Genomic DNA, 13,115 nt, shown 5'->3' on the forward strand with positions numbered 1-13,115 from the left:
CCAAAATCAACTTCCGCCTGCTCCGGAAGTTGTGGGGTTGTTTCCGGGGCGGTCGGAGGAAGAGGAGGAGGACTCCGATGGGTCGAAGTCGTAGCCGCTCCCCGCGTAGGGGTGAGTTCAGAAAATCTCGCGACTAGGGACGGTGACCAGTGCTACCCACGTCCTCAGCCTCGAGGGACAGGGAGCGTGCGGGACGGAGCGAGGCCGGGGCCTGCTCTCCTCAGCCCCGCCCTGAATTAAGAGTTTCACAGTCCCTTCGCTTAGCTTCTGGGGGACCGTGCTTCAGTCATAAATCAGCCCGCCATTCTCTAGTCCAATTCCCTTAATCGTCGTGGGTAACTTTAGTGTGAGAATTAACGTCACCCTCCATAACATTCAGCATGTGATTGCCTTGGCTCATAAATGCTTATTAAATATTAGTGCCCTGCCTAGGTCATTGGTTGGAAGTGTTTAAGAGTCTGAGAGCGGATATCCTAATGTCATCTGTATCCACGCCTCTGAGAGTTACAGGACTGAGGCCGTGTAAGGTGGGATTTTGGGGCAAACTCAAAGGATTTCTGTGCCCTTAGTCATGTTAAGGGATTAGAATTAGTCTCTAGATGTCTAGAACAAGGCTCACCTTCAACTGGTGTATACTCAATTTTCTTACTAGGCAACCAGGGCTTCAAGCAAATTGAGCCTGTGTAAATTTTCAATAGATTGGATTTCCTTTTGGGAGGATAATACCTCTACGTTGACGATTTTGCTAATTAGTATGACCGTGCTAAATTGAACAAGTGGGGGTGGGGACATACACAGCCATACTTTCAAAAACCACAAAACTTTGTGCTAAAAATATAATCCTGATTGAAGAGATAAACTAACTGGATATTAAGCTATTGTGTAAACGGTCTAAATGTTAGTGATTTTAAATATACCACATTGTTTGACTTTAAGTGAAGTTATGTGTTGAAGCGTTGGTAGATTTTTGTGTGTTCAAGAGAACTGAACCTAGTGCCTTGCACAGGCCTGGCAAGTGCTCTGTTCCTGAGCAATACCCTGCAGCCTTTGTTTTCCACCCACATCGGGCCTTATCATACAGATGTTGGTCTTGAATGATTGTTTTTCCTGCCTCCAGTTCTCCAGTCCTGGCATTACAGATAAGTGTCACTATGCACAAGAATTACTTCTTGTTTGTCTATTTTTTAAGACAGGGTTTCTCTGTCACTTAGCTGTGGCTATTCTCACGAACTCAGCTGACTTTTTTTAAAAAGCACTGTTTATTATGACTACTAGAAGTGGCTTTCATTATGCTTCAATATACGTCATTATATTTACATAGAAGTTATATACATGAATATCCTTTCATTATACCGAAATAGAATGGCTCTAGGTATTCAAATTAACCTTTAGCTCTGCTATTTTTGTGTCTGTTAGAACGTAGGCGGTCCAGGTCCACATCTCGGGATCGAGAAAGAAGACGCCGAGAGAGGTCCAGGTCTAGGGAGAGAGATCGCAGAAGGAGTCGCTCAAGATCCCCACACCGAAGACGCTCCAGGTGAGTGTACACAGAAGACAAAACAAAAGAAAAAACAAACCAGAAGCTTGACTACAAAGATACAGATAACAAAGCCCAGGAGATGCTCTTGACTTTGCCTTTATCACGTGGAAGGGTGCTATGACTTGTGAGATAGCAGTTCAATCACAGTATTCTGAAACTAGCACTACTCTTGGCAGATGGTTTAATTACACTATATCAGAGCATAGCCTTCCAGCAAACATGTCCTTCTTATTTTCTGTGTGTGAGTGTTTAGCCTTCATATATGTTGGTATGTGCTGCATCAGAAACACGTTCCAGGCTGTTGTGAGCTGTGCTGTGGGTACTAAGAGCCCATTTCCTCTGGAAGGGCAGCCAGTGCTTTTACCCACTGAGCCACTCTCTCCAGCCCCAGGGAGATTTCTGTAAAATCAACAATGAATGGTGAATAAAATCCCCTTAGAATGGAATCTGGTAGAGTAAGAAATTTTTAACTATGTGCTCAACAACAGGTGACCCACAGGGAGGTATGGATTCTTCAAAAACATCAGTAGCCATTTAGGAGGATATTTGTTAGGGGTGTGTGTGTGTTCATTTTTAAAATTTTATTGCATTTGAGGGGGTATGCAGGTGTGCATGTGAATGTCAGGGACAACTTGGAAGTCAGTTTTCTCCTTTCACTGCATGATCCTTAGAGTCAGCTCAGGTTGTCCAGCACTTTTACCTCTGGAACCATCTCACAGGACCAGTTATAAACTTTCTCTTATAATATTTTTAGTGTGTGTGTACATGCATATATGTACACCTACATGAATTTTACATGTACCACATACATGCCTGTAGGTTCCCATGGAGGCCAGAGGGTGTCAGATGACAGGAACTGTAGTTGTTGGTGACTGGGAACCAAACCTGGGTCTTCTGCGAAAGCAGTTCTTGCTCTTAGCCACAGATCCATCTCTCTGTCTAATCTTGCTCATCTTGGAAACTTTGAAGGCTTTTAGGTTTTACAAAATTTTCTGCTCTAGCCTCTGTAGTCTGGTGTTGTTCAGGCTTCGTCAGAAGCTCAGGGGAGACTGTACAGATCAACAGGATTGCCTTGCATGTGTGTTTCTAACATCTTTACTTCACAAACATTAGGTCTCCAAGACGACATAGATCCACATCTCCCTCCCCTTCTCGACTGAAAGAAAGAAGAGATGAGGAAAAGAAAGAAACTAAAGAAATAAAGAACAAAGACCGTCAGATTACTGGTAATGTTATTGCATAAGCAGACTTTTTTAGATAATTTCAGTCATGTTAGAAGTTTAATTTTGAAGCCAGGCAGTGGTGGCACACACCTTTAATCCCAGCACTTGGGAGCCAGAGGAAGACAGATCTCTGAATTCAAGGCCAGCCTAGTCTACAGAGTTCCAAGACAAGTCCAAAGTTTTGGACTTTAAAAAAAAAAGTGTAATTTTAAGCTTTTATATGGTTCATTATGTATGATCTTGAGATTTGATTTTAATAATACAGTAGTGAATGTCTAGTGTGTGTGTTGGTTCTGATTAAGAAAGGTATTTTTAAAAACATAAAAAAATTTATTTGGGAATCTCTTCAAAACATGGTGATGTTGCATCTGGCTGGTGTTAAAGGCTCTGTGACCACACAGTGGGCCCTCTGGCAGGGCAGCGTTGATAGCGGTTCTCGTGTTAGACTCGCCTTTCTTGTATTTGTTCTGCTGCTGAGGTGAAGTGTGTGCACGTTTGCTGCTGCTCTTTTCATTTGTCCGATGTGCACCTCTGAGCGCCCACATGTGTGATGGTGAGAGTTCAAAACTTGTCGTTTATTTTTGCAGAGGAAGATCTGGAGGGGAAGACGGAGGAAGAAATAGAAATGATGAAATTAATGGGATTTGCCTCTTTTGACTCCACAAAAGTAAGCAGAGCATGGAGCCGGTTACATGTTCGAGGGCGACTTTTTCCTTACACCTTCCTGGTTTTCCATGTTCTTTTGCTGTCACTGATAACTTCTTCCAGAGGCACAACTTATTTTGTTGTACAGTATTTGAGGGGGTGTACACACACTCAGGCTTCAAGGGTATGTATCTGCGAGTGCTTTTCAAGTATGAGGGTACAAGGTTCATGGTGGAAACTCTAACTCTTGCCTTAGTCACCCTAGTGCTGGGATTAAGAAGCAAGAATTTTGGTCCACAATATTTATTTTTTTGTTTATAGACAAGATAGCACTTAGCCCAGGCTGGTGTCAGACTTGTTACATAATTGAGGAAGACCCTGAGCTTCTAATTTTCCTACGTCTGCATCCCAAGTGATGAGATTTGCAGACAGGCACCACCATGCCCAGGCTGTGTGGTGCTGGGGATTGAACCCAAGGCTTCACAAATGCCATGCAAGTGCTCTACCAATAGAGGTAAATCTCTAAGCAAAAGCAAGGATTTTAAACAGGGGAGTGACATGAAACTCTGTTGCAGGAAGGTGACCTTGGGGACACTATGGAGGACAGGCGAGAGTTGTGGTAGACTGAGGTAAGGGAGGGCAGCTCAGTTGTGAAATAAACTATCAGAAAGAATCCACCTCTGCTGGCCCTGTGCCCGGTGTGGTGTTGGTGGGTAGTGTCATCTCAGTTCTATAAGGTTTCCTTTCTCACTCCTGTGACGGTCTGGAGCACCCACCACTGTCCAAGGAGTGCCAAGACACTGTTGAGAGGGACAGAAGTAAGACCAGCTCTTCTTCCTTTCCTTCAGTGTATAAACAGTGGGCACGAGAGGCCATTTTGTATGTTACCCCTCTCCCCTGCTTTTGCCCTGACTGTCTCCTCCCCAATGAGTCTCATTTGACTTTCCTGTCATGTGTGTTCTGCTGACTTCTTTCCCCCTTATTCCCAAAGATCTCTCCTTTTTGATGCTCCCTTTCTTTCTTTTTTCTTCATAAGAATTCATTTCTTTATTTGTTTACAGTTAATTATGTGACATTCAACATTATGCCTACAAGAAAATAGACATTGTTCGAGGTCAAGAAAAGAAACATGATTCTCCCTTTCTAGTTTCATGACCGATCCACTCCCCAATACGTGTATGTGCATACACATACATAAAAAATTAAAATTTAGGATTTGCATTTGAGAAAACATTTGTCTTTTTGAGTCTAGTTACTTAAGAATTTCTAATTTCATTCATTTTCTTGTAAATGACTTGATTTGGGGTTGGTTTATTTTGGGTTTTTTGGTTTGGTTTGGATTGGGTTTTTTGTTTGTTTTTGGTCTTTCAAGGCAGGGTTTCTTTCTTGTTCGGTGTTTACTTGCTGCAGTTCTATGGGACTGTTGATGTGAATGCTCCGCTTCATGTGTAGCTGGCAAGGATTCTGATTTCTGAGCTCTGTAGGCTGTCTCTTCAGGTTGCTGATAGTTTTCTCCACCACAGAGCTTTCTATGTGAATGCCCATCTAACACTGTCTTGGAATCACTTCCTGTACTACTAAAGCCTTTTTGGGCTTCTGTCCTGTAACTGTATCTTGAAGTATTTTTCTCTCTAAGGTCTTGCTTTTGCAGTGGTTATGTAGACTCCATTTTAGAATTTAACACTATTAACATCCAGCTTTTTTGTCTTTAAAAATACCAGATCCTCTTATCAGTGTCTTGTGACTGAGACAGTCGTAATCCCTCCTGCTTCAGCCTCTGGAGTCCTGTGATTCTGGGGGTGTGGCAACACACCCAAGTCATGTTCTCCTTTTGTTCAGAGTATTTTATAATATGTATTATAATCATTATTATTACTAATATATGCCTAGCAAATAACAGTACTTACAGAGTGAAGCTATTTTGATTTTATTGTTCTTAGAATAGTATGAAGTAGCGTGGTTTTTGGACTTGTTGTTGCCTGATTCATATTTGTAATTCCTGAGGGTTGTAAAGTCTCCAGACGCTGACTTATTGTAGTCAGAAGAGCTTTGCTTGTAAAGGAGACATTAAGTAAGCATTCTTAGATGCTATAAAATGAGAGCAACTTGGGTCTGGTTTGGCTCAATGCACGATGGGTCCTTTATGTACCACTGAGCCACAGCCCAGCCCATATGGTAAATTTCTAACCACTTCACATAGGTGTTAATTTGGTTCATGTACAGTTGGCTTTGTGTCTGTCAGTTAAAGTCTCTTGGCTCGTTCATTTTTCTTTCTATTAGACATTCATAGTTTCCTTATTTTTACTAATGGATAATTTTCTCTCCCCACATGCATGAGAATAGTGTTAGTAATGTGCAGCTCTTGCACACAGTGAGAAGACAAACATGATGTTCCATCGTAAGGCTAATAGTCTTCCAAGGTCTTGCAGATTGCCTGCTCTTAGGAGTTTGCTCAGTATTACTGCTTTCTTGAAAACTTAAGTGAAAATAGGAGTTGAAAATTAAGTCCAAAGTGGGGCTTAGGAGATGGTTCAGTTCATAAAGTGCTGACTGCGCATGTGTAAGGACCAGAGTTTGGTTCTGAGGCACACATGTGTATTCCCAGCAGCAGAGCAGGGACAAACACAGATGGAAGATAAATGCCTAGATCGTGCTAGCAGCCACTCGAGCAGGACTGATGAGTTCTAGTAAGAGCTCTCATCTCAAGTGAGGTCGAAGCCAGGGAGGTGGCTGAGCAGTGTATACGTGTGAGCAGCACACAGAAGATAGTGCTGAAACGTTTAAAAGATGGAGAACAACTGAGGAAGACATCCAACATAGAGCTTTGGCTCTGCATTAGCACATGCACATGAGTGTGCACACACACATAATTCCATACATGAAAAGGAAGAAAGAAAATCACAAATATTTATCTTAGCTCTCATTTCAAATGTATAAGCTCAGCTGTACACAGGTCAGTGATCAGAATCCCTACTTTTATCTAATGCAGATGTTCAGTAATATGTCCCACAGATAAACTGCATTCCTAATGGAGGAGGGCAGTCACACTAGCGTGTTTTGTTGCATTGGTTAATAACATATTAAGCTGATGTCTTTCTAGACTTTTGCCAAGTACAGTGTGACCTAGAGCCTGAGAGTACAGTCTCCATGAGGTTCAAACCACATTTGGTGGCACATGCCTATACTACGATCCTAGCACTTGGTCAGAGGAAAGCAGGAGCTCAGGTAATCCTCAGTTACATACTGAGGCTGGGCTGGGCCGCTAGAATCCATCTGAAAAAAGTCCATACAAGCAAAAGCAGCAGCCTGCACTTTCAGGAGAAAGCACAGTATTACAGAGTCACTCGTGTGGTGTTTCAAAGAAGGCACAGTTGACATCGATACTTCAGGGATTAGAAAGGACAGTGGTGCTGTCGCAACCGGATCGTTTGGATTAAACCCTGACCAGTGGTCAGCACCCAGATAGCTAAAGGCTGGATGGGGGCAAGGAAGATTACGCAGACATGAGGAACGGCGCGGCAGCAAGTGGCTACATAGAGTCTGGACCACAGTGAGAAGGAGGCAGACATTTGGAAAGCCAACAGCACCAGATCAGCTTGTACCTGCTCCAAAAGTCTCTGAAGGAAGTTAGAATTTGCTCCTCTGCCTTACACGTCACATGAAAACTGGATGCTTATTGGTTTTGTTTTGTGGTGCTGAGGACTGTGCGTGAGGCAGTTGCCCTGCCACTGAGTGCCTCCCAGCCCCAAATGTTTGCCTGTTTGCACATTGATGCTTGGGTATGAACAGAATCGTAACACTTGGAAGTTCATGGGGTCCTCTGGGACTGACATCCTCTCCTTCATTGGGCCTGTTCCTTGAATGGCTTTTGCCAACCAGGATGCTCCCACTGGCCCTATGTGAGCCAGGTATTTAATATGTCTCTCTCTCTCTCTCCAGGGGAGGAAGGTAGACGGCTCTGTAAACGCCTACGCCATCAATGTGTCTCAGAAGAGGAAATACAGGTATGCACACTCCCGGGACCATGTGTGTCTGTGCTTGTAAAAAAGTGTTATTACAGGATTATTGTGTTTAGGAAATGTTGACATTTCCACAGTTTGCACGTGTGTGCTTGCTCCCTCACTTGGATGTTCCTCATACCTCATCTTTTGAGACACACAGACTAAGATAAACATGACCCAGTCCTTGGGCTTCTGCCGCCCAAATGTCGGGATCACAATTATCTGCCAAGATTGGCTCCTATGAAGTATATTGTCTTTGTTGTTTGGATTCGGATGTATTAAAACGTTCTTCGGATATACATGTTAGCATCTAGCTCTGCCCATTATTGCCTTGAGGTGGGGTCTCTGAACCTGAAATTCAATTCTGGCTGGACTGGTCGGTGAGCTCTCCCCACTGCTGGGGTTACAGGCTAAGCAGCCGTGCCAGGCTTTACATCTCACATGCTTGCAAGGCCGCTCTTACCACTGAGCCATCTCCTTCGCCCTGTTTTTGAGAATAGGGTCTCTATGTATCCCAGGCTGGGCTTGAACTCCCAATTCTTGCACCTCCACCCCTACAGTGCTGGTGAGTCTAGACATACACCATCATACCCAGATAAAATGTTGCCATTTGAAAAGGTGCTGTTAGTTTGAATTCTTGAAGAACGCTTTTATTATACTTTTAAAATGAATCCAAAAATTAAAAAATACTTTTCTCTTTTTATCACAGGCAGTACATGAACCGCAAAGGGGGATTCAACAGACCTCTGGATTTTATTGCATGAGCCTTGGGGTATTGGATGGACAACTTTCCCCTTCGTCTGGGTCAGAGAGTATTTTATATTTTGTATTTAATATACATCAAACAGGATCTTGGTTCTTCTTATAAAGTAAGAAAGTCTTATTTATGACACCCACCTTACTTACTTTTGAGGCAGTGTCCCTGGGGTGGCCACCAGCCCATTTGTCCTTGTTCCTTTGAAACTGTATGTGCTTTCTTCTTGGATGCTTGCTAGGTGTTCTTAAAACTGAAAGTAAATTACATATGTCTTCCCAATAAAACGATGTTTCTACTCATTTTATATTTCTTTGACAAATATCTTTATTATTTACTAGATTAAAGAGTCTCTCTTTTTTTCTACACATAGACTGGTTTTGTTTTGAGACAAGGTCTTATTATGTAGCCCAGACTAACCTTGAAATTGGGGTATGCCGCCTGCCTCAAGCTCTGCATTGCTGGCATATTGCTGGCAATATGTCCCCATGCTGGCTTAGATGAGATATCTTGATTCTTGGTAGTTAAAAACTGGAAGAATGGAAAATGCACAGCTTTGGATTTTTCTATATTCTTCACTTCATCCCAAAATATTATTTACTATGTCCAGTAACAAAAGCCATACATGTTTGCTATAAAACTACTTTAGGAGAACCAGACAACAGAAGAAAAGCCAACCTCCCTGTAATCTACAGCAGAAACATTGTATGTGTCTTTTTCAGGCTCTTATGGATGTATTTCTTCCCACCCAGGAGATAATAAGTAAAATGTACATCCAGCCCTCCCTAACCTTTGCCTCAATACTATTAACTTTGTTTGTTTCGAGACAAGGTTTCTCTGTGTAGCCCTGGCTGTCCTGAAATTCACACTGTAGACCAGGCTGGCCTCCAACTCCGACCACCTGCCTCTGCGTCCCGAGCACTGGGATTAAAGGCATTTGCCACCACTGCCCAGCTTTACTCTGAATATTTTTATGTTCATATTGTTGTTGAGAGACATGGCATCCTGTGGCTTTTTAGATGCGTGACACTGAATAAGGGGTTGCATGTCCACTCAGAGACAGCCGTAAGTGCAGAGACATAGTTGTGTGTGTGTGAGCTTCGGTGGACGTCGGCTGTACCACGGCTCTCAGCAAAGTGTTCATTGGGCAGTGTTGGTAAAGTCCCTCTGTTTTATTGCAGATGGACTGTGGTTTATTATGGCCCCCACTAATGCTAACATTCAGAGTATTACAATCTTTTAGAATTTTAAACAGTTTTATAATTATTTGTGGCTCATGGTTTTGTATTTTTTGACTATATCTTTAATGTCCTTGTAAATTTTTGGTTAGCATACATAGTAATGGGTCTTGTTGGACATTTTCATGGTCTATATCATTCTGCTTTGTTTTTTATTCACTCTCCCCATCTCTGCCTCCTCCTGTGGTCTCTCCTCCTTCTGCATTCATATGATGGATATTCCAGTACCTTGTCTTTTCCCCTCTACTCTGTCCAGATCTCTTCCTCCCCTTCATGGTCCCTTTTATACATTCATGACCCCACTTATATGTAAGTAAGCGTGTACTTAAATTTAAGTCTGGATTTGACATGGAAGTGAAAACATGGAATATCCAGGTAGCTTATTTCACTTAGCATAATGATCTCCATTTCCCTTTGGTTAGATTTTTAAATCTAAGAGGAAATGGGGAGCATGGTTAGGACGTTTTCCTCTAACAGACTGCTCTCTTCCAGGGGCACACTTTGTGCCAGCTCCTCTAAGAATCTGTGTGTTGGCATGCCCAGGGCTTTGTCCTCTGACTCACTAATTCCAGGGGCCTTTAAGTGTCTCCCACATGGCCTTGGCTGTGCATGCCAGGTCGGACCTCCATTATCTAGAGCCTTGCTTGTGCCTGCAGTGTCAGGTCCCTCAAGTGTGAGGGCCCTTGCTTCCTCTTGCACTCTTTCCTGAGGCTCCCCCACTTAGTAGACAGCTGTTTAACTTTACTCCTTCGTTCAGACAAATTTTGAGGTCATCCTCAACCTCTCTCTTTTGCCCTGTGTTAGATTGACTGGGAATCCCTTTGACTTTCTTTTGACCATTGCTTACCACCACCAAGCTCGAAGTTCAGAATTGCACTTTTGTCTGTCCCACTGCAGCAGCTGCAGATGGTCCCCTTCCTGCTCCTGCTGCTCAGCTCTCTCCACTGACAGCAAGTGTCACATGTTACGTGTTTCAGTGACACTCTTAGGACAGTGTCCGTGTTGCTGCAGTCTCCATGTGTAAAGCACACGTCCTGTGTGATCTGCACTCACATCTACTGTGTTCAGGCCAGCCTAGTTTTTCCACTTTCTTTTCCTTCCTCTGGAATGTTTCCTCCCCTCTAGATGTTCTCATGTTCCTTCTCTCTGTTGAGATAAGATTTATAGCTCATAAGACATACTCTGTTCAGGCTGGAGAGATGGCTCAGTGGTTAAGAGCACTGACTGCTCTTCCAGAGGTCCTGAGTTCAAATCCCAGCAACCACATGGTGGCTCACAACCATCTGTAATGGGATCTGGTGCCCTCTTCTGGTGTGTCTGAAGACAGCTACAGTGGACTCATAAATAAAATAAGTAAATCTTTAAAAAAAAATTCTGTTGAAGTTGACGGCAGTTTTAGTGTGTTCATTTAGGCAGGCATTCATCTTCACAACTAGAGTCTTTATCACCCAAAGAAACCTTGAATTGAAATGGTGTATCCCCAGCATGTCCCCCTACCAGTCACTGACATGTGCTGTGTCTCTAGCATGTGCCTGTTGTGTTTGGGTGCGTGGAGTCGTGTGCTCCTTTCACACAGTGTCCTCTACACTGTGGCATAATTGGAGTCCTTTTTACAGCTCACTAATGCTCTGTTCTGAGGCTACACCTTGTTTTTGCTAACACCTCAACAACAGCAGATGGCATTCAGGATGCTTTTAGTTTTGTGAGAAGTATTCTATGAATACTAGTACACTTTTATGTAAACACCTATTTTATTATTTGATTGGTTGTTTACTTATTTATTGAGACAGGGTCTTTCTCTGTCTCCTGGCAGCCCTAGAACTTAAACTCACAGAGATCTGCCTGCCTCTGCCTCCCCAGTGCCGGGACTAAAGGTGTGCACCACTACACCCAGCTACAGTGAACACGTTTATTCTCAGTTCCCTAGCCTGTCTATGTAAAAGTAAAAGCACTGGGCTGTATAATGACCCGTGTAAGCTTGTCTTCTCCCTGCAGTGTAGGAAGGTGTACCTGCTCTCCACGCCGACCTCTACATTCCTTCACACTCCTAGCACAGGCCTGTGTCCTCCATATTTTCAAACTGGCTCTTTCATCTGAGAAGTGGGGCTTGCTGTGTTTGCTGCTGTTGCTCCAGCCCCATGGAATGCCTAGTGCCTTTGGAATTGGAATGCAGTGCTGTCGGCTTTCTCACTGAGCTACTTCTGGTTTTTGTCTTAACCATATAATGCTTGGTTTTAGAAAGTATTTTAGTCATTAGCTGAGATAAGACTGATTTCCCTTTAAAAAGTTGCAGATGTCTAAGTTGTACTTATGCACTTGTGGCTACTCTTCCGTATGTGCACCATGTGCATGCAGAGACCAGAAGAGGCATTGGGTCGTCTAGAACTGGAGTTCGGGCTGTTGTAAGCCACCTGATATGGGTGCTGGGAGCTAGACCCAGGTCTGTACAAGAGCTAGCGTGCTCTTAGCCACTGAGCCTGCTTGCAAGCCCGTCACAGACCTAGCGCCTGCCCAGTGCTGGGGTTATGGTGTGCTTTCTTCTCAGACCTTGCTTTTTCTTTGTCTTTCTTTTTTTAAAGCAAATAACATGTAGGGATAATTTTACAACTGGATTAATATGGAGCCTTGTAGAGCTTTCTGTGCCTGTGTAAGTTAAGTCTACCTTTAAAGAGCTCTGTTACCCTCTTCTGTGTCCTGCACAATATAATATTTAGGTGTGTGTACATTTGTGTGTGTGTGTATTTCTCTGTTAGAAATTTTGAAGGTTCTAATGTCATGATGAGGGAAGCATGGCATTGAAGTGTTTAAGGTGACAGCAGGAAAAGGTTAATAGTAAAGCAGAAATGTCCTGTTTGGATATTCGCTACACACACACAAAAAAAAAATGACATCAATTCCACAAAATCCAAAATTAACATTTTTTAAAACAAAAAGACAAAATTCATCTCATAGTGGTTTTATAAACGTGGTTGTGCCTTGGGCCTCTCAGGAGGTTGAGTGCTATGCAGGATCAAGTTCTGGTGCTCCACAAAGTCGCCCCTTGGGTTCCTTATATGAGCTGAGCATTGGCAATGACCTTCCACCCAACTGAGGGCATGGGAGGGAGAGAGCCAGACTGTGGGACTGAGACTAGATAACCATGTCATACATTTCTGTTTCTCCATTTAACTACTCCGTTCCTAGTTTTATCTTGCATGCTGAAAAGCACCTTTCTTATGCTTTCACATGCATCTTTTGTATTAGAATTCTTGCTATAGAGCTGGGGCCCAAGTATTTTAGAACTCTCATGTTTGGGAGGCAAGGCCTACTTAGCAGTTCCTGCTTCCAGTGACTAACCCAACTGTAGGAAAAGACTGAGCTGGAGCACCCTTTGTTTTCCATTTCTGCTTCATTGCCAGTAGATGGCGCCAGATACTCTGTTCCTAACGTCAAGTCCTAGTTGGTGTAAGCAATCCATTTCTTGTCACCAGGAAAGGAAATTGCCATATTTCTTAGTCTTACTCTGGTGTTTATGTGATTGGGTATTTTTGTTTGGAGTTGAATTTAGACTTATAGGTGCTTAACTTACTTGCTTTATTTATTCTCTCTGGTTTGGGTTTCAAACACTGACTACCCTTTTAAAAAGAAATGACTTTTCCATTAGGGTAATTGTAGGGGTAGAATTATGATCCTGAAATAGGACTGGGTTGAAACAAACTGTTGAGAGCAAAAATG

At 43.0% G+C, this 13,115-nt stretch overlaps 1 protein-coding gene across 1 annotated transcript; it reads left to right on the forward strand.

The window, feature by feature from the left end:
- Positions 1–42: 42 nt before the first annotated feature.
- Positions 43–8,465, forward strand: SNRNP27 (small nuclear ribonucleoprotein U4/U6.U5 subunit 27). The gene is made up of 6 exons (XM_080931864.1): positions 43–111; positions 1,417–1,537; positions 2,654–2,766; positions 3,351–3,430; positions 7,348–7,412; positions 8,119–8,465. Exons 1-6 carry the CDS (start codon positions 78–80, stop codon positions 8,171–8,173), a joined length of 468 nt encoding a protein of 155 aa, XP_080787990.1. The 5' UTR covers positions 43–77; the 3' UTR covers positions 8,174–8,465.
- The last annotated feature ends 4,650 nt before the right edge of the window (positions 8,466–13,115 follow it).

This window comes from Micromys minutus, assembly GCF_963924665.1.
Source record: "Micromys minutus genome assembly, chromosome: 18".
Lineage (NCBI taxonomy): Eukaryota > Metazoa > Chordata > Mammalia > Rodentia > Muridae > Micromys > Micromys minutus.